General features: G+C 34.2%; 1 protein-coding gene across 1 annotated transcript; it reads left to right on the top strand.

Annotated features, from left to right (window-relative positions):
* On the top strand, positions 1–27,669 carry gatb (glutamyl-tRNA(Gln) amidotransferase, subunit B). The gene is made up of 13 exons (XM_073836502.1): positions 1–254; positions 1,912–2,062; positions 2,159–2,272; positions 8,663–8,861; positions 8,954–9,076; positions 12,639–12,752; positions 13,724–13,808; positions 18,915–18,959; positions 21,924–22,116; positions 25,158–25,291; positions 25,786–25,864; positions 26,031–26,165; positions 27,364–27,669. The coding sequence occupies exons 1-13, from the start codon at positions 1–3 to the stop codon at positions 27,487–27,489; spliced, it is 1,752 nt and encodes a 583-aa protein (XP_073692603.1). The 3' UTR covers positions 27,490–27,669.
* The last annotated feature ends 44 nt before the right edge of the window (positions 27,670–27,713 follow it).

The raw sequence follows: 27,713 nt of genomic DNA, 5'->3' as shown, positions 1-27,713 counted from the left end.
ATGGGAGTTGAAGTTTTTTCTTTATCATCATACGTTACACTGGCTTGTTCTAAAACTACATGTACCATCTGCCCACACACAAACACAAGCATGGCAGCCTCCTCTTCAGGATATAGCAGAATGTTCTGTAAGCTAAAGAAAAGTGCTAATAAAGCACAAAGTTTATATCATATTGATACTTTTAATTTTGTGATAAGGACAATATGGACATCTGGATACAGAACTCAACTTCAGCCCAAAGTACAGACTAAAAGGTACGAATCAAATGTCCCTTCAAAATGTTGTCTAGGTAGGAGGTTCATAGGTTGGAGACATCTGAGATCTGTCATCATATATGATTAATGATCTTTCTCTGGTTTAAATGAATGAGTTAATGTGGTGTATGTGTGTTGCCCGACTGCAGATTTGAAACTTTTGGTCGCATACTTGATTGCTGACCTTGACTATTCATGTGCTCTGAAAAAAATGCACATACATTTTATGCCATTAAAGCTAAAGCATAATGCAAAGAAAACGCATGTTGTTTGTTAATAGTGTATGTTAAAATAATTTAGGTAATTTACGAAATAAAATAAACCCCCCTAAATGAATAATATTCATTACAATCAAAATGATTACAGCTTATAAAGTAGAATACATTCAAATACTTATTTGAGACCACTGTGGCTAGTTGTCACATTCTTTAAAGTTTGAATGTTGCTAAGTAGTAGGTTTTTAATCTTTTTAGTTTTGGATACAAAAAAATAAAAAAGGGGAACAAAAACAGTTAATTGTTGGAATGGGATTTTGGAATTTTAGTTTGAATCTGAGAATTCACAAAATTATTCTATTTTAGGGGTTTTAAACTACACTACTGTTCAAATGTTTGGGTGTAATGTTGCAAATAAGTCTCTTATCTTTAAAAACAGCTGTAAAAGCATCAACATTATGAAGCATTATTACAATTTAAAACAAATTAATATATTTTAAAATGCATTTTATTCCTGTTATGGCAAAGATGAGATTTACAGTTGAAGTCAAAAGATTACATACACCTTGCAGAATCTGCAAAATGTTAATTATTTGACCAAAATATGAGGAATCATACTAAATGCTTATGTTATTTTTTAATTCAGTACTGACCTGAATAAGATATTTCACATAAAAGACACTTACATATAGTCCACAAGAGAAAATAATAGTTGAATTTATAAAAAGTTTACATACACTTGATTCTTAATACTGTGTTGTTACCTAAATGATCCACAGCTGTGTTTTTTAATTTATTGTTCATTATTTTTTTAAGTGGTTGTTGGTCATGAGTTCCTTATTTATCCTGAACAGTTAAACTGCCTGCTTTTCTTCAGAAAATACTTCAGGTCCCACAAATTATTTGTTTTTTGTTTTTTTCCAGCATTTTTGTGTATTTGAGCCCTTTCCAACAATGACTGTATGCTTTTGAGACCCATCTTTAACTTATTTTGTCTTGTGGAGACCATGTAAATATGATATTTAGGCAAAATAAGAAAAATGGACACATCCTTATTCTGCTCAAAAGTTTACACCCTTGGCTCTTAATGCATTGTGTTTCCTTCTGAAGCATCAGTGCGCGCTTAAGCCTTCTGTAATAGTTGCATATGAGTCCCTTTAGTTGTTCTTAGTGTAAAAAAAAAGGATCTCAAAATCATACAGTCATTGTTTGAAAGGATTCAAATACACAAAAATCCTGAAAAACCAAAGAATCTGTGGGACATGAAGGACTTTTCTAAAGCATGTATTTGAAATAGAAACCTTTTGTACCATTATCAGTTTATTTACTGTCACTTTTGATCAATTTAATGTGTTGCTGCTAAATAAAAGTATGTAATGAAAGTTACTGTAAAGTGTCATCAGTTCCAGTTCAAACTCCATCTCTTTGGCTTTGTTTTCTAGTCTTCCTCAGATAGTTGGTGTTGTGGGTCTGGAAATCCATGCTCAGATTCAGTCCACATCAAAGCTCTTCTCTGGATCTCATGTTAGATTCTTGGCTCCACCAAACTCACTTGTCTCACATTTTGATGCTTCATTACCAGGAACACTGCCAGTATGTAAATAAATTAAACTACATTATCTACATTATGTCTGTCATTTCAATGCAGTTATGAATTCTATTAAATGTCTCACTGCTGCATTTCCTTAGGTACTAAACAGAAGATGTGTGGAGGCTGCTGTATTGACAGGCCTTGTTCTCAACTGTACCATCAACAAGAAGTCACTATTCGACAGGAAGCACTACTTTTATGCAGATATGCCTGTGAGTTCCCTAAGCTGCACACATATATATGCTTAATAAATTTGTCAGCGTTTCTTAGTTTTATTTTCGTACTATAAAGCATAGAAGTGCTGATGACACAAATGCAATGGACGAAAACATCTTTCTTACGCTTTCAACTATATGTGGTTGTTATTTTTGATTAGCGGCTTTATGGATCTATCGTTTGTCAAAGAGACATGTACATATATCCAGTGCATCACTCTTTCTTTCCTTGAGCTTTAATGAAGAAGTGATGGCTATCCATGCTGAACAGGCAGGAAACAGAATAGCTGCAACTAATGTAGATGAATAATAGTGTCAGCTCTTAAAAGCTTGAAACATTCAAGCTCCGATCCGAGCAGTGTTTCAGCTCTGGTATTGGATTTGTAAGGCCAAAATTTTTTTTTTTAAATGTTGTACTTTAAAAAACATGAATAGGTTTCTAAGAATACTGCCCCCACCAACTTGCAGTTCAAACTCACCTTTTGTACATAAGCTTTTAGAAAATAAATAAATAAAAAAGAATGAATTGCACTCTGCAATGCATAGCTCAATTCATGACGACTAGATTCAATAGTTCTCTACAGTGACTGCCCACTTTCTGAGTGACCTTGGTAGCAGATTATTAATATAGGAATTATTTTTTTTAACAATGAGTTCTAAGCCTTGAGCTACTTCAGCCAGTTCTGAGATTATTCACAACACTGTAACATTTCATTTGAAGCAATAAAGGTAATCACAAACAGGTACAACACTATGTTTTAATGAGGAAATTAACTTGTGAATTATTGTGAATAACTGAATAAAATCAGTGACAACAAAAGAATACTGCAGTCATGATGTATTTTTGTAGGTTTACTCAAATACTGGTATCACCCTAGTTCTCTTTATTAAAAATACACTCATCAGAAGTAACAAGCTAAACATAGGTTCTAAACAAACTATGGTTGCATAACATCAACATCACCACTATTAAGACAAACCTTTCTGCATTTATAAAAAAATATATATATATAAATATACAGATGAAGTCAAAAGTTTACATACACCTTGCAGAATCTGCAAAAGTTAATTATTAAAAAATGCATGTTTACCGTTTTATTTAGTACGGACCTGAATAAGATATTTTACATAAAAAGTTGTTTACATATAGTCCACGAGAGAATAGTTGAATTCATAAAAATGCCCTTGTTCAAAAGTTTACATCCCCTTGATTCTTAATACTGTGTTGTTACCTGAATGATCCACAGCTGTGTTTTTTTTTTTTTTTTGCCTAGTGATAGTTGTTCATGAGTCCCTTGTTTTTTAGCAATTTTTCATCTTTTCACCCTGAGGACAACTGAGGGACTCATATGCAACTATTACAGAGGATCGAACGCTCAATGATGCTTCAGAAGGAAACACTATGCATTAACTTTTCGTACTTGAAGATCTGGGTAAATTTAACCTATTTTGTCTTCTGTATCTTGTGAAGGGCAGTAATAAATGAAATTTAGGCAAAATAAGAAAAATGTACATATCTTCTTTCTGTTCAAAAGTTTACACCCCTGGCTCTTAATGCATTGTGAAGTATCAGTGAGCGTTAAAACCTTCTATAATACTTGCATATGAGACGCTCAGGTGTCCTCAGTTTTAAAAGATGGATCTCAAAATCATGCAGTCATTGTTGGAAAGGGTTCAAAATACACAAGAATGCTGAAAAATACAAAGAGTTTGTGGGACCTTTGTGGGATTTTTCTAAAGAAGAGTGGGCAGTTTAACTGTTCAGGACAAACAAGGGACTCATGAACAACTATCACTAAAAAAACCAGCTGTGGATTATTCAGGTAACAACACAGTATTAAGAATCAAATGTATGTAAACTTTTGAAATGAGTCATTTTTATAAATTCATTCAACTATTAGTTCTATTGTGGACCATATATGTAAACGTCTTTTATGTGAACCATTGTATTCAGGTCAGTACGGAATACAAAATAACATGCATTTTGTAAGATTTCTCTTATTTTGGTAAAATAATTAACATTTTGCAGATACTGCAAGGTGTATGAAAACTTTTGACTTCAACTGTATATAGACAGCTATTAAATTAGAATAGTTTGCAAGAGTGCAGTTATAATCACAAGCAGATTAGTAAGTAAATGAGTTTAACTGCTCGATGTGACAAGGGATAGTTAAAAAAAATAATTCTGTCATTGATTAATCACCCTCATGTTGTTCCAAACCCATAAAACCTTCATTCATCTTCCGAACACAAATTAAGATATTTCTGATGAAATCTTAGAGCCTTCTGACACTGCAAAGATCGCAATGTAACTGAAATGTAACAATGCCTTTTCCTATTGGTCAATCTCTTTTGTTCAGTGTGGGTAATGTAGTACTTCACCAGGAATTGTACAACTAAACATGATTTTCTTCAAATTAAGTTAAAATCACACTAATGTGTAACTTCTACAGAAGCATATGCTTTCTCTTAACAACCTCTTAAGAAATCAATGTACTATTTATTTTTATTTTTTAAAATATGTATATTTTATCATCAATAAAAATCCACCTCTTGGGCTTTTTAATACGTTTTTTTGTTTATTGATTGACTTTGGTTATATCAGCACATAACTGAAGATAAAATACATTGATATCTCTTGTGTAAACATACAGAATGTGAGATTAACTCATAATTTAAAAAAAATATTATATTAAGTGAAAATGTCATTTTAATTTTGATATCAAAAAAGAAAAAATAATACAAAGACAAAGATTTAATTAATGTATATATTTGGACTGCAGGCATATCCTCCTTTCCTGTATTATTTATATTGTAATACAACATGCACCAAACAGATTGCAGTTCAAGCCAAAATAGTCAAAGGTAAGCAAGGACAGATTCTGACTAACTTGGCATTAAGAAAGCTCATTGAAATAGAGGAGGGGATCTTTGATTTATGAGGAATCTGACACTCATCATTAGCGCTGATTTAATTTCGTCAGTGCTTACATTTGTTTGTTTTGTTTTTTTGTGGCCATGATGAATTAGTTGATCAGGTACAACACACAGATGGTAATGGCTAATTGCTTTTTTCCCTTTCCTTTACTCTTTTGCATGCCAATAACCATGATAAATTTCTAGTGGCTTTTGGTCATGGAGTTGCCATAGCAACAGTTATGAGTGCTCTGTTTTGCTTTACAGTGAAATTGAAGGAGGTTGAAAATGTAGCCAGATCACAAGTATCTCTATGTGGCTTTGTATTGACATAACCTTAACCCTGGTCTACCCAACCCTGTCAAACACCAGATTTGATTCTGATCAGTGTTAATGCAAAGGACTACTGTGATTATTTACTCACCCTAATGTAATTCTTTCTTCAGTCGAAAAGAAATTAAGGTTTTTGAGGAAAACATTCTAGCATTTTTCTACATACACCGCGTTCCAAATTATTATGCAAATGATATCTTTCTCTGGTTTTCATAATTAGTCAATGCAAATGACAGTCAGTATAATTTTTAAGTCATCAACCATTAGGGTATAATTCGAATTTTATTGAACAAACCTCCTAATGATAACAGTATTTATTTCAAAAATAAAAAACTGAAAATGCACTGTTCCACATTATTATGCACAACAGAGTTAAAACATTGTATAGGTTGTAAAGAACTGAAAATGGGCATTTGCTGAATTTGCAGCATTAGGTGGTCATATTTACTGAAATCTAAATCTATTTCAATCAAAAACATCCTAACTGGGCAAGTTACATCTTACCATAGGACCCCTTCTTTAATATCGCTATCACAATTCTTGCATCCATTGAATTTGTGAGTTTTTGGAGAGTTTCTGATTGAATTTGTTTGCAGGATGCCAGAATAGCCTCCCAGAGCTGCTGTTTTGATGTGAACTGCCTCCCACCCTCATAGATCTTTTGCTTGAGGATGCTCCAAAGGTTCTCAATCTGGTTGAGGTCAGGGGAGGATGGTGGCCACACCATGAGTTTCTCATCTTTTATGCAGATAGCAGCCAATGACACAGAGGTATTATTTGCAGCATGAGATGGTGCATTGTCATGCATGAAGATGATTTTGCTACGGAAGGCACAGTTCTTCTTTTTGTACCATGAAAGAAAGTGGTAAGTCAAAAACTCGACATACTTTGCCGAGGTCATTTTAATACCTTTAGGGATCCTAAAGGGGCCAACCAGCTCTCTCCCTATGATTCCGGCCAAAAACGCCACCTCCTTGTTGTGGTGGCAGCCTTGTTGGGACATGTTCCATCCACTACTCCATCCATCTGGACCATCCAAAGATGCACAACACTCATCAGTAAACAAGACTGTTAGAAAATGAGTCTTCATGTATGTCTGGGCCCACTGCAACCGTTTCTGCTTGTGAGCATTAGTTAGGAGTGGCCGAAAAGTAGGTTTATGCACAACTGCAAGCCTCTGGAGGATCCTACACCTTGATGTTCGCGGGACTCAAGAGGCACCAGCAGCTTCAAAAACCTGTTTGCTACTTTGTAATGGCATTTTAGTAGCTGCTCTCTTAATCGATGAATTTGTTTGGCAGAAACCTTCCTCATTCTGCCTTTACCTGCACGAACCTGTCTGTGCTCTGAATCAGCCTCAAATCTCTTCACAGTACAATGATCACGCTTACGTTTTCGTGAAATATCTAATGTTTTCATACCTTGTCCAAAGCATTGCACTATTTGACGCTTTTCGGCAGCAGAGAGACCTTTTTCTTTCCCATAATTGCTTGAAACCTGTGGCCTGCTTAATAATGTGGAACATCCTTCTTAAGTACTTTTCCTTTAATTGGGCTCATTTGGCAAACTATTTATCACAGGTGTCTGAGATTCATTTCAGTGATCCAAAGAGCCATGAGACACAATACCATCCATGAGTTTAATTGAAAAACAAAAAACTGTGTGTTTATGACACTTACATACAATTTGCATAATAATTTGGAACGCGGTGTATAGTGGACTTTAATGGGTTGAAGTTCCAAATTTCAGTTTCAGTGCAGCTTCAAAGAACTCACATCTGAGGAATAAGGTATTATCAATTGAAACAATCAGTCAGAGTGAAACTCAACAAATTAGAATACTAAATACTAAAAAAAAAACAATAAAAAACATTTTTAGTGAATTGTTGGCCTTCTGAAAAGTATGTTCATTTACTGTATATGTACTCAATACTTGGTAGGTGCTCCTTTTGCTTTAATTACTGCCTCAATTCAGTGTGACATGGAGGTGATCAGTCTGTGGCACTGCTGAGGTGGTATGGAAGCCAGGTTTCTTTGACAGTGGCCTTCAGCTCATCTGCATTTTTTTGGTCTCTTGTTTCTCATTTTCCTCTTGACAGTACCCCATAGATTCTCTGTGGGGTTCAGTTCTGGTGAGTTTGCTGGCCAGTCAAGCACACCAACACCATGGTCATTTAACCAACTTTTGGTGCTTTTGGCAGTGTGGGCAGGTGCCAAATCCTGCTGGAAAACGAAATCAGCATCTCTAAAAAGCTGGTCAGCAGAAGAAAGCATGAAGTGCTCTAAAATTTCTTGGTAAACAGGTGCAGTGACTTTGGTTTTCAAAAAACACAGTGGACCAACACCAGCAGATGCCATTGCACCCCAAATCATCACAGACTCTGGAAACTTAACATTGGACTTCAAACAACATGGGCTATGAGCTTCTCCACCCTTCCTCTAGACTCTAGGACCTTGGTTTTCAAATGAAATACAAAACTTGCTCTCATCTGAAAAGAGGACTTTGGACCACTGGGCAACAGTCCATTTCTTCTTCTCCTTAGCCCAGGTAAGACGCCTCTGACATTGTCTGTGGTTCAGGAGTGGCCTAACAAGAGGAATACGACAACTGTAGCCAAATTCCTTGACACATCTGTGTGTGGTGCCTCTTGATGCCTTGACCCCAGCCTCAGTCCATTCCTTGTGAAGTTCACCCAAATTCTCGAATCGATTTTGCCTGACAAGCCTCTCAAGGCTGCGGTTCTCTCAGTTGGTTGTTTCTGTTAACATGATTGGATACAGCACTCTGTGAACAGCCAGCTTCTTTGGCAATGAATGTTTGTGCCTTACCCTCCTTGTGAAGGGTGTCAATGATTGTCTTCTGGACAACTGTCAGATCAGCAGTCTTCCCCATGTTGAGTTGATTAGCTGATTGGCATGTCACCATATTCTAATTTGTTGAAATAGTGAATTGGTGGGCTTTTGTTAATTGTGAGCCTAATCATCACAATTAAAAGAACCAAAGACTTAAACTACTTCAGTCTGTGTGCATTGAATTTATTTAATACACAAGTTTCGCAATTTAAGTTGAATTACTGAAATAAACTAACTTTTCCACAACACTCAATTTATTGAGATCCATTTTGATTATTGTTTTTAGGCAGGCTACCAGATCACTCAGCAGAGGGTTCCCATAGCAGTGGATGGCATGCTGGTCTATAGTCATTTTGAAGGTCGCAAAAGAAACCAAGTTATAACCAAGAGTGTAAAAATCAAACAGATCCAGCTTGAGCAAGACAGTGGAAAGAGTCTCCATGATGATGAGCGGAGCCAGACTCTCATAGATCTCAACAGAGCAGGTGCTACTTCTTCACTCTCATACAGAAATATGAAGAGTTTGTGTACTTTGTGGACAGTGTCTGATATAAACGCTGTGTCTCTCTGTCTGTAGGTGTAGGACTGATGGAGCTGGTGATGGAGCCAGAGATGTGTTGCGGAGAGGAGGCAGCAGCTGCCGTCAGAGAGATTCAGCTCATCCTGCAGGCTCTGGGCACCTGCCAGGCTAACATGGCTGGTGATTTAATACACCCCCTACAGCTAACATTGATCTGAACCCTTAATGTCTATACACATTTATCCCATGACTGGGTCTCTGACACAAATCACCTTGCTTGCAAAAACTTTATCAAAGATGGTAATCCACCCAGTGTCCATAAAGATTGCAGATATGGCTTAAATTCTTTATTAATTGAACCTACCGAGTTGATTTTTGCTAGTGAGATTTAAATGAAAGATTTGCTATAAAACGTTTTAAGATTTAACTTTATAAGTTTAACTTTATTACAGTATAGTCATATATACTTATTAAAAGATCATTATTTAATGTAAGTTAAAATGCTTACAAATGTCATTGAACTTTCAATTCATGTGATCATGTACTTGGACAGTACATCTTTAAATAATTGGACAGAGACGGCTCACAATGATTAAAAGCTTGGTGAATAAATTATTAAGAAAACATTATGTAATGCTTAACAGATCATTACAAATGTCATTAAACTTTCAATTCATACGATCTTGCACTTTTATGCACAAATTATATTCAGAAATTATAGTGATTAAAAGTGTGTTTGTTAAGGTACTTTGGAATGCTGACAAACATAATTAAACTTCAGTTCATATATTACCGTGTGCTTTGTGAAAAATAGCTTAATTAGTCATTTTAAGCACTTTACAAACTATTCATGTTAACACACTGTTCATTAACTCGTCAGTTTAAAAAAGGTCATATATTTGGTCTTTGTATTTTTGCATAGGCTTCTAATATTTACACATCCTCACAAATAATTTAGTAATTATTTGTTTATCTTTTTGCACTAAGTTGAAATGTTTATTAATTATTATGTACTTTTATGAGCAGTCATCGTATTGGCAAAAAGTGTCCTAAAAGACTGGAATTTACCCTATTTACATATCATTACAAATCATTTTTTAATCATTTGTTCATGTTTTTGCAATACCCAATCTAAAGTTTGTGTAAAGGGTGGTTTAAGTTTAGCTAAATGCTTGCTAAAGACGTAACACACATTGTAATTTGGGTGCAAAACGTGTTTTTATTGTCTCAAATTAGTATACTACTGTATATCATTAAACAGGATATTCCTTGAATCATACATCAACAGGAGAAAACAAAGAAGAAAATGCTTGTTCATTTATCAAAACAATGTAAACAAAAGCTTTAAATCATTATATAACATCTGTTAAAACCATTTGTAGATTTTCAAGAAGTGCATGATCATCTGAATGAAGTTTATAATCTTTTGTAAGCATTTTAATTGACATGAAATGATCTGTTTAAAATAAGCACATTATCTCAAGTTTCTAGCTATTTGAAGTGCCTTGCGAAAGTATTCATACCCCTGCATTTTTTTCACATTTTGTTATGTTGCTGCCTTATGTTAAACTGCTTTAAATTATTATTTTTTTCATATCAATCTACACTCCATACACCATAATGACATAGAAAAAAACTGAGTTTTAACATCTTGGCAAATTTATTTAAAATAAAAAACTTAAATGATTCCATTCCATAAGTATTCATATCTGGGACAGTTGAAATTTAGTTTAGTTTAACATTCATAGATGTTACTACACTTTAAGTGGAGTTAACCTGTGGCAAATGCAATTGAATGGGAATGATTTGGAAAGGCACACGTGTCTTAATAAAAGGTGATAACAGCTGAATATGCATATCAGAGCAAAAATTGTGCCCTGAAGTAAAAAAACTGCATGCACAGCTCAGAAACAGGATTACATTAAGCCACAGATCTGGGGAAGTTCAGAAAAAATTCTGCTACATTGAAGGTTCACAGAAGCATGTAGCCTCCGTTACCCTTAATGGAAGAAGTTTGAAACAACCAGGACTCTTCCTTGAGCCGGTCTCCTGGCCAAACTGAGCAATTGATGGAAAAGAGATTTGGTTAGAGTGGTGACAAAGATCCTGATCGTCTTTCTTGTTGAGCTCTATAATCATATGTGAAGATAGGAGAAACCTACAGAAGGGCAAACATCACTGCAACACTTCACCGATCTGGGCTTTATGGCAGTGTGGCAAGACTCAATCCTCACCCACTCCAAACAATCCAAATTTGCAAAAAAAAAAAAAAAAAAAACACCTGAAGGACTCTTAGACTGTGAGAAACAATATTTTCTGGTCTGATGAACCTGATGAATCATGTATGGAGGAAACCAGGCACTGCTCATCACCTGCAGAGTACCATCCCAAAAGTAAAGTGTGCTGGTAGCAGCCTCATGCTGTGGGGCTGTTTTTGAGCAGCAGGGACTGAGGGACTTATCACAGTAAAAGGAAAGCTCAGCACAACAAAATATAGAGATAGCCTTAATAAAAAACCCAGTCCAGATCATTCAGAACCTCAGACTGGGCAGAAGGTTCACGTTCCAACAGGACAATGACCCTAAGCACCCAGCAAGAGTGGCTTATAGATAACTCTGTAAGTGTCCTTGAATTGTCCAGCCAGAGTCTGGGCTTTAACCCAATCCAACATTTTTGGAGAAACCTGAAAATGTGTGTCTGAACCTATCCAAGGTGACAGAGCTTGAAAGGGGAAGAGATTAGGAGAAGACTGGCAGGTAATTGCCAAATGCTGATGTGTACAAAGCTTGTCGCATAATACCTAAAAAGACTTGAAGCTGTAAAGGTGCTTCAGCTAAGTTCTGAGTTAAGGGTATGAATACTTATGCAATGTACTTATTTCAGTTTTTATTTTTTTTTAGTAGTTTTTTTAAATAAATTTACAAAGTTGTGACAATTCTGATTTTGCTTTGTCATAATGATATGGAGTGTAGATTGATGTGGAAAAAAGGATTTTAAAGCAGTTTAACATAAGACAGCAACATAAATTGTGGGAAAACAAAATGAGGCTCAGAATAACAACTGATCTGTTGAGAATTATATAATGTTAATAAGTGTTATTATGAAGTTTTACAAAAAGAGGATTGAAAATGTAGTCCAATGTCCAACTTCTAGTGTTTATAAAACATTATGGCTAAAAAGAAATTTCACAATAAATGCTAAATACCATTCTAACACTCCTTCACCAGTGGTCACCCTTTTCTCCAACAATGGCTTCGCCAGTTTATACATTTTTTCATAAGTGTTTTTCTCTAGTATTTGCACTTTGAATGCACTGAGATGTTTGAATTCCTGAATGCTAATATGAGTGAGTGATAGTTTCAATTACACACTTTAAGTAAGAACATTGATAAAATGTGGTGTTTATATAGGAGACAGAAATTTAAATGAGGAAATAACTGACCTGTTTCTCAACCCTTCTTAAAGTGTCACTGCTCAATCAACCTATTGTCTTCCTGTGATGAAAAATGCAATAGTTTAATCAAAACCCCTGAAGCAAAATGCAGCAAATTGTTTATCTGGTGCAGACTATTCAGCGGTGCACAGGGCACTTCAGAATACTGTATTTCATGCAAATAAATCATTCAAATTCAAATGTATGCAGTGTTTGTTAAGCAGGGGTTTTGAGAGCTGTGGATGGTTGAATTGTAATGACTGTTTGGAGAGATTCTCATATCAGATCCCTTTTTCTCTCCTCTCACAGAGGGGCAGCTTAGAGTAGATGCCAATGTCTCCGTGCATCGACCAGGAGAGCCATTGGGAGTGAGGACAGAGGTTAAAAATATCAACAGTGTGAGACACCTGGCCAAAGCCATAGGTAAGAATATGTGTCCAAATGATACTAAGAAAGAATTTTTTGGATATCAAGATCTCCCTGTTGGTTTGAAGAAGTTCTTTTCCAGTTTAAGTACAAGCGTACAGTAAAATCTCTTTGCCATTCCTCTGTACAGCAAGACGTGTCAAGGGAATGAAGCAGACTTTTAGCCAGTGGGTTTTAGAAATCTTTTAATCATGCTGCGTTCATATTCACACACACTCACGCGCTTTAGTAATAGCTGGAAGTCACTTTTCTTGTGTGGTTGTCACATTTAGCCTGGCATCAGTTGGAGGGAATGAGTGTCTCTGTGTAATTATGCCAGAGCTGAAAGTCAAACTGCAAAATCCAGATAAGCAACATGAACAATAAGCATTTTCACCTCACTCCGTCTCTGTCTCGTCTTAAATGCTCCGTCAAGATGTGCGCTGTTGAATAAAGGCTGCAAGAGCCTTAATTTCTGTTGATGAAATGCACACACATACACACACATCACAATAATTTTAATCACCAGGTTTTGAAACCAGGAGTTTCATCAAAAGTAAATCTGACTGATTTGATCCAAGGAAATAATGAGTTTTGAAGACCCACATAAACATGCCTGTCAAGGACGGGAAGATTAAATAGTGCTGTCAATAAAAGAGAGAACAAACAGAAAACAAGAAAATGAGTATGACATGATGCTTTTAACCTTATTTTACACAGTTCCCTGAGAGAAAGTTATAGAATCTAATGAATATTTCATACATTTTGTTTTGATGTCTTTAAAGACAGCCATTATACTGTATTTTGTCATAAAACTTAAGCACTACCAGTGGTTTTCTACAATAGAACAATTCCCACCCAAAGCTCGTTTAAGCAGTCATGAGGAAAAATGCGGATGTGCAACCATTTCTGAAGTACTTTAGGGTATTTTGTTGGCAGAAGGTTGTGGTTAGAGTTTGATTGGTTCTCTCTTGGTATGTGTCCCATAGACTACGAGATCCAGAGACAGATGGAGGTTCTACAGAGCGGTGGGACGGTTCTTAATGAGACCCGAGCATTTGACAGCAAATCTGGGTAAGGAGGCCCAGAATGGGCATATTTCCACAAGCACTGCATTCTCCTGTGATATCAGTTGGAACAGAGCAATGCAATTAGACAATCTGAGTTTTACATGGTTTGAGATTCACAATCTATACTGGTTCCTTATTGCATTTTAAACCCACAGCCACTTAAAATCATTCATGTCAGATTAAATGTTTAGTGTCTCGTGGAGCATTACACATGTTGAGCTTCACATTGCATACACTGAGCTTCAGTTTCAGGTTTAGTAAGTGTTTCTGACTGAATCCTGTGAGAGGAGCCCTACTTCTATCCTTAAACAGTTCAAACCACCCATTTGAGAACACAGTACAGTACCAAAAATACTTTTGGAAACAAGTTTTAAAGATTTAATCTATAATGAAATGTTTTGATTTTTTTTTTCACAGTTAAAAGGATAGTTGATGAAAAAATGAAAATTCTGTCATTAATAATTTACCCTCATGTCGTTCCAAACCAGTGAGATCTTTGTTCGTCTTTGGACTTAAGATACCTTTTGATGATGTTTAAGATATTTATAAGATATTTATAACTTTTTTTGATGAAATTCAAGAGCTGTCTGACCCTGCATAGGCAGCAACGATACTACCACGCTCAAGGCCCAGAAAGGTAGTAAGGACATTGTTGAAATAGTCCATGTGACATCAGTGGTTCAACCACAGTTTTTTAAAGCTATGAGATCACTTTTTGTGAAAGAAATGCACTATGACTTCAACAATTTCTACTCTTTCGTGTCGATGCACGTTCACGAGAGTATCACAACATATGCGTCTTGTTTGCAAACGAGAAATGCACACGTACACTATCAGTCAAAACTTTTTGAACTGTAAGATTTTTAATGTTTTTAAATAAAAGTCTCTTCTGTTCACCAAGTCAGCATTTATGTGATCCAAAAAACAGCAAAAGCAGTAATAATGTGAAATATTTTCACTATTTATATACATATTGAATTGTAATTTATTCCTGTGATCAAATCTAATAATATAAATATTTTTAATTGCTTTTATTTGGCAAAGATGCTTTAAATTGATCAAATTTACAAATGATTTGTATTTAAGATAAATTCTGTTATTCTGAACTTTCTATTCATCAAAGAAACCTGAAAAAATTATACTCTGCTGTTTTCAACATAATAATAAAAAATGTTTTTTGAGCAGCAAATCAGAATATTAGAATGATTTACGAAGGATCATGTGACTGGAGTAAAATGTAAAAAAAAATCCGCTTTGAAATCACAGGAATAAATTACATTTTAAAATATATTCAAATAGAAAACTGTTATTTTAATAGTAAAAATATTTCAAACTTTTACTGTTTTTGTTGTAATTTGGATTAAATAAATGCAGGCTTGGTGAGCAGAGGAGACATTAAAAATCTTACTGTTCAAAAACTATTGACTGGTAAATGCATGTGTTGTGTGTTTTTTTTCCAGCAAGGATGCTTACATAGAATTTGTAGAATTTTTTATAACTATTTCAAATAAATACTGTTCTTTCTGAACTTTCTGTTCAACACAGAATCCTGAAAAAAATATCAGAAAAGAAAGGAAATCACAGTTTTCATAAAAGATATTAAGCAGCATAACTCAACAATGATAATAAGCATTATTTCTTGAGCGCCAAATTGGAATGATTTCTGATGGATCATTATGTGGCCCTGAAGACTAGAGTAATGGCTGCTAAAAATGTTGTGTTTCCATAACAGGAATAAATTACATTTGAACATACACTAACAAAAGAAAAAGAGAATTCTTTTAAAAACATTAAAATACAATACTAGTTTTAAAATGTTTTTTAAAGAAGTCTCTTTTGCTCACCAGGCCTACATTTATTTGAGCCAAAGTACAGCAAAAACTGTAAAATTTTTAAATATTTTTACTTTTTAAAATAACTGTTTTCTATTGAAATATATATTTAAAATGTAATTTATTCATTTGATTTCAATGCTGAATTTTAGCATCATTGTTCCAGTCACATGATACTGCAGAAATCATTCTAATATTCTGATTTGCTGCTCAAAAAACATGTATTATTATTATTATGTTGAAAACAGCTGAGTAGAATTTTTTCAGGTTTCTTTGATGAATAGAAGGTTCAGAAGAACAGCATTTATCTGAAATAGAAATCTTTTGTAACATTATAAATGTCTTTATCATCATATTTCTTTATCATTATTCATTTTTCCCCCACTCAAAAATCATACTGACTTCAAGCTTTTGAATGGTATAGTGTTACAAAACCTTTTTATTTGATATAAATGCTGAATCTTTGGATCTTTCTATTCATCAAAGAATCCTGAAATGAATGTACTCGGCGGTTTTAAATATTGATAATGATATTAATAATAAAAATGTTTCTTGAACAGCAAATCAGCATATTGAAATGATTTCTGAAGGATCATGTGACACTGAAAACTGGAGGTTTGAAAATGTAGCTTTGATCACAGTAATAAATTACATTTTAAAATAAAGTCAAATTGAAAGCAGTTATTTTAAATAGTGAAAACATTAAAAATTGTACTGTCCAAAAACTGTTCTTTTGAACAGCTGTGCAAATTCAGTGAGTACATTCAGTTAAAGGATGCTTCATACATAGTCAAACCAGTAACGTCCATTTGTTCGTGAATCGGGCTACACATGTCATGCTGTTTTTTTGTGTGCAGTCAGTGAAAACAACACAATAGCCAGACATGTTGTCTTGCCATTTATTTTGTGATACTGTACATGTCTTTTTCTCTCATGTTCAATTCAAAATGCAGCCTCGCAACTCAAAATATAATTTCTTTTGTTGTGGCACAGTACACTCTGCCGCTCTGGTGAAAAGTGATTCAGGAAATGCTGCATTTAGTCATGGGCAGCATACTGTTCCCCTGGCCTTTTTCTAGTCCATCTGTGACAGAAGATGAATGCCGTCATTTGACCTCAGTAGTTGTGTCATGTGTTGACTTGTACACATGGCAGCACCAGACATACACACTAACTCATGCTCTCTACAGATGACAGAGCAGTATTATTGTGAGCATCTGCCCATGAAATAAAAGTCACTTCTCACAGCTGTGTCCTCCTGCTCTTTGATATGATCTGCTAAGACAAACCACCAATCTATTAGTGCTTAGCACACAACCTTCTGGAATACTTTATTCTAATTTTTCAGTCGCAGACAATATTTTTGCACAATGGAAGCTAAACTACAATTGACTTTTGGTCTCTTTCTTCTCACATGATTTTTACAAAATTTTGTATCCGTTTACAGTCATGGACAAAATTGTTGGCACCCTTGGTAAATGTGGGCAAAGAAGGGTGTAAAAATAAATCGGCATTGTTTCTCCTTTAGCTCTTTTAGTCAAAATTCTGCAAAATTCAAACATTTCATTAAAGTTAAACAATTTAAAGTGAGGTGGAATATAACCTTATGAAAAAATGTTTTTCTCAAATACACCCTGGCCACAATTATTGGCACCCTTAGAAATTCTTATGAGTAAATTATCTCCTAAATATATTTCCATTGAAATTTCCAATTTCTTAGCACACCAAGGTGACTGGAAACATGATGTTGTCCAGTCATGACGTCTTGGTGCACAGATGAATAAATATTAGTAACACAAAGCCCAAACCAACCTAATCATTCATCACAATGGGTAAAACCAAAGAATATACTTCTGATGTACAGCAAAAGATTGTTGATCTTTACACAATGCAAAGTGGCTTTAAGAAAATACTTAAAACATTAAATATTTCTCATTTCCAACTTCAGGGAAATAATTAAGAAGTTTTAATGGACTGGAGATGTTAAAAATCAGCTTGAAACATGATGTGTGTCAATATTGTCTTAATGTGCAGCAAAGAGAACAATTTAAGTGGCCAAATACTCTTCAAAGATCACAATTGCAGAAATCAGTTGAATTTTAGTGTCAGAAAAAAATATTAAAAATAAAGGAAAACTGCACCTCCATCACAACAAGTCATTTCAGACACTGCTCAACAAATCATCTGCTCTCATGCAAAATCAAACTCCACCATATTAATTTACCATACTGGAACTTCAGCCAGGACTGGCTTTTATTGCCATATGAAATGAGAATTTTTTTTTTTGGAGCTAGAACACATTAAAGGTTTGGTGCACACAGGGATAAAAAAGTGCCCCATGTCCACATTTAAATATATCACCAGATGTTCTTTTTTGTGGACCTAATTTTACACCAAAGGTCCTACACATCTTGTTCAGATACATGCCATCATGTTTTATATCAAATACCAACAGATAAAAAAAGGTAAAACTGACTTGCTCAGTTAGAAATATTATAATGGGTCATGGTTTGATCTTCCATCACTACATTGATTCAAAACAAACATCAAAATCAACACAAAAACTGGTCACTGAACACAAAATCAAGATTCTGCCATGACCATCCCAATTCCCTGACCTGAATCCCATGGAAAATTAGTGGGATTAACTGAAGAAGAGTGAGCACCAACATTTAAAGGATCTGGAGAAATTCTGCATGGAGGAATAGTCTAAAATCACTTGCCATATATTCTCAAACATCATTAGGCATGAAGGGGGGGGGGAAATCAGAGCTGTTTTTCATGCAAATGGAAGTTGCAGAAAGTTTTGAATACAAGGGTGCCAATAATTATGGCCAAGGTGTATTAGAGAAAACCATTTATTTCATAATATAATATTCCCCCCACTTAAATTTTTTTTATTTTTAATGAAATGTTTGAATTTTGCAGATTTTTTTGACTAAAGATCAACAGGAGAAACAACGCAGATTTATTTTTACAGCCTTCTTTGCCCATAATTACCAAGGGTGCCAACAGTTTTGTCCGTGACTGTATTTGTTATTTGAATAGTAGCCTAATGTCCTTCTGATAATATAATTTTGGTCTTCTCACATGATTTCTACTAAATTTAGTATGTTATTTGGACTAATGCCCAATGGCCTTTCCTTTAATATAATATAATATAATATATAATTTTTCCTGTATTTTTCTTACTGACTCTGAATGCTTGTAAGAACCATCTATCATACCATATTTTGCCTGCAACTATAACTTATTCATTACCACCTCTCTCTCCCCAGTAACACTATTCCGATGAGGGATAAGGAAGGCCTACAAGACTACAGGTGAGTGTAACCCTCCATGAACCTTTCAGGTGAGTGAAATCTACTCCATCCTGTGGAGTGCTACAGGGAGTCAGGAAAAAGAAAAACAGAGCAGGACAGTAGAAAGAGTGATGGAGCAGAGGGAAGATGGACAGTGCAGGATAAAAGGAAAACGGGTGAAAGGAAAGCAGAGTTTTTCGACAGACTAGGGAGTATGGGAGATGGATGAAAGTGAATATGGTGACATGGTGGGAGAGAGAGTGATCGGGGGAACAAAACAGAGGAGGAAGACGACAGGAAGACTAGTGGCGATGTGAAGGACTGAAGATGCATTGCCTGTGCTGTGATAATGCGGTTGTAGATCCACATGAAGGAGGAGGGAGGGATGAGAGGGCGATTGTAGTAAAGAAATGGAGGAAATCATGCAGTGCCATCTACAGACTATGAATAATATCAACATTTATAAATTATTGGAAAGCCCCTTTCCATCTACATGTATTGTGTGTAATATACACTGCCGCTTAAGTTTGAGTCTTTTCTTATCATCAGTGCTGTTTATTTGATTAAAAATACTGAAAAAACTGTAATATTGTGAAATGCTAATGCAATTTAAAATAGTGGTTTTCAAATTTAATATACTTTAAAATATAACTTATTCCTGTGATGCAAAGCTGAATTTTCAGCATCATTACTCCAGTATTCAGTGTCACACGATCCTTTAGAAATCATTCTAATATACTGTTTTATTAACATTAATTATTAATATTTTTTTGGAACCTGTGATACTTTTTTCAGGATTTTTTGATAAATAAAACAAACAGCATTTATTTAAAACAGAAAACTTTTGTAACAATAAACACCTTGTTTAAAGTGGGTCAGTTCTTTCTTTCTCTCTTTGAAAAAGAAATTAATACTTTTATACAGGAATGATGTGTTAAATTGATAAAAAAAAACAAGTGATAGTAAAGACTTATATTGTTAGAAAAGATTTTTATTTATCAAAGAATCCTGAAATCACAGGTTCAAAAAAAATATTAAGCAGCACAACTGTTTCCAACATTGATAATAAAAATAATAAATCTGTTTAGAATGATGTCTGAAGGATCATGTGACACTAAAGACTGGAGTAATGGCCGATGAAAATTCAGCTTTGCATCACAGAAATAAATTATATTTTAAAGTATAGTGAAATAAAAAAAATTTGAATTGCAATAATATTTCATAATATCTTTTTTTCTGTATTTTTGATCAAATAAATGGAACTTTGATGAGCATAAGATTTAAAAAAAAAAAAACATTAAAAATCTTACTGATCCAAAATTGTATATATTATATATTATATAAATTATTATTTTTTCCAGAAAGTGACAGTAACACTGACTTTTGTGACTTTTGCACAGTTTTACAAAATTTGATTAAAATAGATGTTCTTTCTATTCATCAAAGAGTCCTGAAAAACATTTTCCAAAATTGATAATGAAAGATGTTTCTTTTGAGCACCAAATTTGCATTTTTTAATGATTTGTGAAGGACCATGCTGCTGAAAATTCGGCTTTGCCATCACAGGACTAAAATAAAACTTTAATACTGGCGTTCAAAAATTTGGGATCATTGCGATTTTTTTTTTTTTTTATCGGTTTCTTATGCTCATCAAGGCTGCATTTATTTGATCAAAAATCCAGACAAAAAACAGTACAGTAATAATGTAAATGTAAATGTAAACTAAATGTGGATATATTTTAAAATGTAACTTTTTCCTGTGATGCAAAGCTAAATTCTCAGCATCGTTATTCCAGTCTTCAGGATCACATGATCCTTCAGAAATCATTCTAATATGCTGATTTATTATCAATGTTTGAAACAGTGTTGCTTAATATTTTGTTGCAACCTGTGATACTACAGTATTCTTTAATAAATAAAAAGTTAAAAAGAACAACATTTATCTAAAATAAAAAAATCTTTAGTAACAAATTAAACTAACTACCATTAAAGTTTGTGGTCGGTACATTTGTATTCTTTCTTATTTGAAAAAAAAAGAACTTTTATTCACCAATGATGTATTAAATCAGCATAATAGAATGATTTCTGAAGGAACATGTGACACTGAAAACTGGAGTAAAGGCTGATGAAAATTTAGCTTTGCATCACAGGAATAAATTACACTTAAAAATATATTAAAATAGAAAACCATTATTCTAAACTGTAATATTATTTTACAATATAGCTGTTTTTTTCTGTATTTTTAATCAAGTAAATGCAGCCTTAATGAGCTTAATTCTTTAAAAAACATAAATCTTAATGATCCAAAATTTTGGAATGGCAGTGTATATTAAAATAAAAAACAGTTATTTAGAATTTTAATAATATTTCACAATATTACAGTTTTACTGCATTTTTGATTAAAATAGATATCTTTTACCAACCAATACAGTATTTTTATATTTGAGGTTGTGGAAAGAAGTCAATTTAATTTCACAGTTTTGTCTTTTTGTCTGCATTTTTGACAGAAACAAATGCGCAATCTCAATATCCAATCGGAGGCATGTTTTCCTGCATACCTGAGCTATAGTACGATCCGAGAAAAATTATATATGCATGTTAGTTATGCACATTTTAAATGGATTAAAACAGCAATTGTTTCCATCACTTAAACTGTTACATAAATTTTTTATATTTTTAAGAGGACTCAGTCAGCCTTGTCTCTGATGGACCACCACTGGAGCGTATGCTTGCAGACCAACAGTGGCTGGACGTGTGTGGCTGGTTAAGGTTGAAGAGATATATGAGGGGGGTGTGACAGAAAAACAGAGATGGCTGGAGATTAGGCCATGAGATGACACACACGCTGTGTGAACACAACAAATGCTGGCTTATCTCTGCACCTGATAAGGACACGCTCTTGTGTTTCCCCACATGACCTGCCTGAGTCATGCCTTCTGCTGTGTTGCATGTACTCTACATGTATTCTCTCTCTTTATCTGTCAGGTTCATGCCAGAGCCCAACTTGCCGCCACTTTTTGTTTATGAGAGTGAAGCTTCAGTGCCTGTTGGCGTCGACCCTGCCCAGGTTGTGGTGATTGACAGGCTGAGTGCCCAGTTGCCAGAGCTGCCGTCTGTGAAGAGGACAAGGCTTGTGGAGACGCATGGAATCCTGCAAGAGCACAGCTTCACACTGGTGGTAAGAAAGTCCACATTCAGGCTGTGCTTGTTTTGTGGCACACATTTCTCATCAGGCACTCTGATCATGATAATAATTCATTCCAATTGCATTTTTAACTAGTCCAGTTGTACTATGATTTTCTATTCTGCCTCAATTTTATAAAAGAAAAATGATAGCAACTTTTGCTGTTATATATCTCACAATCACTTCTTATATGTGACCCTGGACCACAAAACCAGTCATAAGGTTAAATTTTACAAAACTGAGATGTATATATGCTTTCTATTGATGTATGGTTTGTTAGGATAGGACAATATTTGGCCGAGTTACATCTATTTGAAATCTGGAATCTGAGGGTGCAAAAAAATCAAAATACTGAGAAAATCACCTTTAAAGTTCTCCAAATTAAGTTCTTAACAATGCATATTACTAATCAAAAATTACATTTTGATATATTTATAGTAGGAATTTTACAAAAAAATCTTCATGGATCTTTACTTAATTTCCTAATGATTTTTGGCATAAAAGAAAAAACAATAATTTTGACCCATACTATGTATTTTTGGCTATTGCTACAAATATACCCCAGCGACTTAAGACTGGTTTTGTGGGCCAGGGTCACATATTTGTTAATTGATTAATTGCAACTTTTTTTTTACAATTCAGACTTTTTTTGGCACAATTGCAAGTTTACGTCTCGCAATATATATAGTGCCTTGCAAAAGTATTCATACCCCTTCTATTTTTTTCACATTTTATGTTGCAGCCTTATGTTAAACTGCTTTCAATTACATTAATCTACAGTCCATACACCATTATGACAAAGCAAAAACTGAATTTTCACAACTTCGTAAATTTAAAACTGAAATAAGTACATTGCATAAGTATTCTTCCCCTTACTCAGTACTTAGCTGAAGCACCTTTACAGCCTCAAGTGTTTTTGGGTATGATGCGACAAGCTTTGCACATCAGCATTTGGAAATTATCTGCCATTCTTCCCCTCACCTCTTCACCTCTCAAGCTCTGTCAGCTTTGATGGGGACAGATTTTCAGGTTTCTCCAGAAATGTTTGATTGGGTTCAAGCCCAGACTCTGGCTGGATCATTCAAGGACTTTCACAGAATTGCTAGAATTGTGAGTTTTTATCTCGCAATTGCTATCCTGATAAAAATGTGAGATGTAAACTCATAATTATGACTTCTTTTTTCAGAATTGTGAGTTCATATAGCAATTATGACTTTATGACATGCAATTGCAAGTTATTAAGTCAGAATTGTGAGACATAAACTTGCAATTTTGAGAACATAACACTCTTTTTTTTTTTTTTCTTCAATTCAATTTTGCAAATTTATATTTCACCTGAGAAAAAGTCAGAATTGAGAGACAAACTCACATTGGCAAGAAAAAACCTAAATTATGAGTTTTTACCTCACAATTCTGACTTTATTTCTCACAATAGCAAATTTAAATCTCACAATTCTGTCTTTATAACTCACAATTGCGAGTTTATACCTTGCAATTCTAAGAAAAATGCAAGATATAATCTCACAATTCTGACTTTTTTTCAGAATTTTGAGTTAATATCTTGCAATTGTGACAATTGTTCTCAGAAGTGTGAGTATATATCTTGCAATTTTAGAAAAAAAAAGTGAGAATTGCGAGTTTATTTCTTATAGCATTTCTGAGAAAAATGCTAGATACGTATATCGCAATTGCTGAAATTCTCGTAATTCTAACTTTATAAAGTTTAAATTTCACCGTTTTGGAATTTTTTTTTAGAACTGCTAGATGTAAACTTGCAGTGGTTCAAAAAAATAATTTTGAAATAAAATATCGCAATTAACTTTTTTTATTCAGTAGCAAATTTTTTCTCGCAAATGTGAGTTTATGTCTCACAATTCAGACTTTTTTTCAGAATTGTGAGATATAAGTGCAATTCTGAGGGAAGAAAAAAGACCCATATGTTCTCAAAATTGCGAGTGTATATCTCACAATTCTGACTTAATAACTCACAACACACACAAAAGATATAAACTCAAAATTCTGAGAATATATCGTGAATTTTTACTAAAATTGCAAACTCGAAATTGTGAGTTTCTCAGAATTGCAACTGCAAGATAAAAACTTGCTATCCTTGCAAATCTGACATTTTTATATAAAAAAAATACAAATTCGCAGTTGCAAATTATAAATTCCAATTCTGAGGGGAGAAAAAAGACTGATATGTTCTCGGAATTGTGCGTTTATATCTGACAATTCCGACTTAATACCTCAAAATAAAAACTTTTTTCTTGCATTTCTGATTTTTTTTCAGGATTGTGAGATAAATTTGCAATTGCGAGAAATATTTTTTTTGTTTTTTTTTACTCACAAATGTAAGTTTGTGTGACACAATTCTGACTTTTTTTCAGAATTGTAAGATTTAAATTTCATAATTGTTATTTATAAATTCCAATTCGGAATTGTGTGTCAAAGTAAGAATTGCGATATAAATATGAATTCTGAGAGAAATATTCAATAATCATAATTGCAGATATAAACTCAAAATTCTGAGAAGAAAAAGTCAAAATTGTGAGTTCATATCCTGAAACAGTGACTTTATAACTTGCAACTGAGTTTACATCACACATTTCTGAGAAAAAAAGTCACGAAAGGTCACAAAGAGATAAAAACTCACAATTACCATGTTTATTTTTTATTCAGTGGTGGAAACAGGCTTCCATATTTTTTCCTCTGCTTTGTCATTTATCACATGTGTTTCTCATAATTTTCCTTATATCTCAAAACTGGAACTCTTTCTCTTAATTGTGACTTTATTCCTTGGAATAGCAATTTTATTTCTTGTAACTGCAACTTATAATTGTCTTTATACAGTATCTCACAATGGTGACTTTATTTCTCATAATTGCAACTTTATATTATACCTGTCACTTCGTATCTCACAATGTGACTTTATTTCTTAAACTTGATCCCACAATTGCCTGTCTTCATTTTTATTCAGAGGTGGAAACAATAATAGATAAAAGGACTTTAAAAATATAATAACTACTCTATTTTAGAATGAAGACGGGCTTGTGGACTACTTTGAGAGTGTTGTTCAGATGACCAAGGCAGAACCGAGGAAGGTGATTGGCTGGGTAATAAAGGAGCTGATGGGAAATCTGAATAGTCAGAGTCTGAAAGTCTCTCAGAGGTAAGCCAGCACGGAGAACTATCATTCAATAGCTGCGATACATCCAAAACCCTGGAAAATAAATTAGAATAAATAATTCCAAGAGAAAAGGCAGACAGGGAGTGTGTCTTTGTGTGTGTGCTGGAGGCTTGTTTCCAGTCTGTTTGTTTTATTCCTTCTCACCAACATTGTTTCCAGTCAGTAAATAATAAATAATAGAAGCTGTGTTCACTCCATGCCTGGGGATGTATGTATGGGAGTGTTTTTCTGGGACTCCTCCAGCTCAGTGATCAGAAACTCCCTCAAAGATCACCTCTTGTTTTCTTAAGTTCACTAATATGTGGGGCCAAACTGCATGAACACACAGACAGAAGATGCGTTTAGCCCATCCAGTAATGAGTTCTCCTGGGTCTTAATGTTTCTAATTCCTGCTCTCTGAGATATTCTTTCTCACATACCTCTCTGAGAGTGTAATCTGCTTTTCTTTCTACTCTCTCTCTCTCTCTCTTTCTCAGTCCCATCTCCCCATGTGCTCTTGCTGAGCTGATCAATCTTGTAGAATCGGGTCATATCTCATCTTCAGCTGCCAAACAAGTAAGTGAAAATAAATATTCTGAGAAAAGCTTTAATTTGTACTGTACATTTACAAAATACTGAAAAAACTCAAATCTATTTTGCCAATAGAATTGTCAGAAGCTTTATTGTTTGAGGTTCTCTTTTAACCACAGGCCTGTTTTGTGTTTGTATGTGGTGAGCAAAGGTGATGCAGGAGATGTGGAAGGCTCCAGAGAAGAAAGTGGTCCAGATAGTGAAGGAGCAGGATTTGTGGATGATAAATGACAAAGAGGAGCTTCAAAAGATCTGTCAGAGGGTTGTAGACAGTCACCCTGAGGAGGTAAATCCAGACATGAATTCAGTGCAAATGTGTAATATTATTGCTAAAAATAAAATGTATAAAACTGTTTATTATATATGTACAGTTGAGGTCAAAAGTTTACATACACCTTGCAGAATCTGTAAAATGTTAACTATTTTACCAAAATAAGAGGGATCATACAAAATGCATGTAATAAATAAGTGAAAGACATTTACGTATAGTCCACAAGAGAGAATAAAAATGACCCTGTTCAAAAGTTTACAGCTGTGTTTTTTTGTTTAGTGATCGTTTTTCATGAGTCCCTTGTTTGTCGTGAACAGTTAAACTGCCCACCGTTCTTTAGAAAAATCCTTCAGGTCCCACAAATTCTTTGGTTTTCAGCATTTTTGTGTATTTGAACCCTTTGCAACAAAGACTGCATGATTTTGAGTTCCATCTTTTCACACTGAGAGACTCATATGCAACTATTACAGAAGGTTCAAAAGCTCACTGATGCTTCAGAAGAAAAAAAAAAGATGCATTAAGAGCCAGGGGGTGAAAACCTTTGAACAGAATGAAGACATTTTTTCTTATTTTGCCTAAATATCTTTTTTTTCTTAATTTAGTAATGCCCTTCACAAGCTACAAAAGATAGTTACATGTTTCCCAGAAGACAAAATAAATTAAATTTGCACTAATATTCAAATTTACAAAGTCTTAATGCATTGTGTTTCCTTCTAAAGCATCAGTGAGCACTTGAACGTTCTGTAATGGTTGCATATGAGTCCCTCAGTTGTCCTCAGTATAAAAAGATGGATCTCAAAATCATACAGTCACTGTTGGAAAGGGTTCAAATACACAAAAATGCAGAAAAACCCAAGAATTTGTGAGACCTGAGTGATTTTTCTTAAGAACAGCGGGCAAACAAGGGACTCGTGTACAACTATCACTAAACAAAAAAAAAAAAAAAAAAAACACAGCTGTGGATCATTTAGGTAACACAATGGGCTCATTTTTAGAAATTTCTCTCTCGCATTTTGTATGATCGCTTTTATTCTGGTAAAATAATTAACATTTTGCAGATTCTGCAAGGTGTATGTAAACTTTTCACCTTGACTGTATTTATTTATTTATTTTATTTGTTTGTTTGCTGGTTGGTTGGTTTGCATATTAATTTTATTGCTGGAGGTTCAGATTATTAGAAAAACTAATATGCAAATGAAATTTGTTGTTGCAGGTTCAGATTATCAGAGAGGGTAATAAGAAAGTACTGAACAAACTAATGGGTGAAGTTCAGAGAGAAACCAAAGGCAGAACTAACGCGGTCCAGGTCAGAGCCATTCTGGAGAAAATGGTTTCTTGATATACCCAGCATGCTTCTTTGTGAATTGATGTTGTATTCTGGACAAGAAGCTTAATGGTAATGGAATTTTCATACATTTAATAGCCTCTGTACAGTTCCAGAAAGGTGTCTACACTGTAAAATTAAGAGCTACATAGCCTGTTAATATTTACCAGTCTGATAAACAAATGTGTTGCTTTATGTCTAAAGAGTTCAGGATTTTATTCTTCACAGCTCAGGTAATT

Source organism: Garra rufa, chromosome 3, assembly GCF_049309525.1.
Source record: "Garra rufa chromosome 3, GarRuf1.0, whole genome shotgun sequence".
Lineage (NCBI taxonomy): Eukaryota > Metazoa > Chordata > Actinopteri > Cypriniformes > Cyprinidae > Garra > Garra rufa.
Note: the sequence above shows the minus strand (reverse complement) of the source record. Positions and strands in the feature narration are given on the sequence as shown.

Coding starts and splice junctions, on each gene's coding strand:
- gatb (XM_073836502.1), top strand. CDS start 1: ATGGGAGTTGAAGTTTTTTCTTTATCATCATACGTTACACTGGCTTGT. Junction 2,063..2,158: donor CATTACCAGGAACACTGCCA/GTATGTAAATAA, acceptor GCATTTCCTTAG/GTACTAAACAGAAGATGTGT. Junction 25,292..25,785: donor AGTCTGAAAGTCTCTCAGAG/GTAAGCCAGCAC, acceptor TCTCTTTCTCAG/TCCCATCTCCCCATGTGCTC.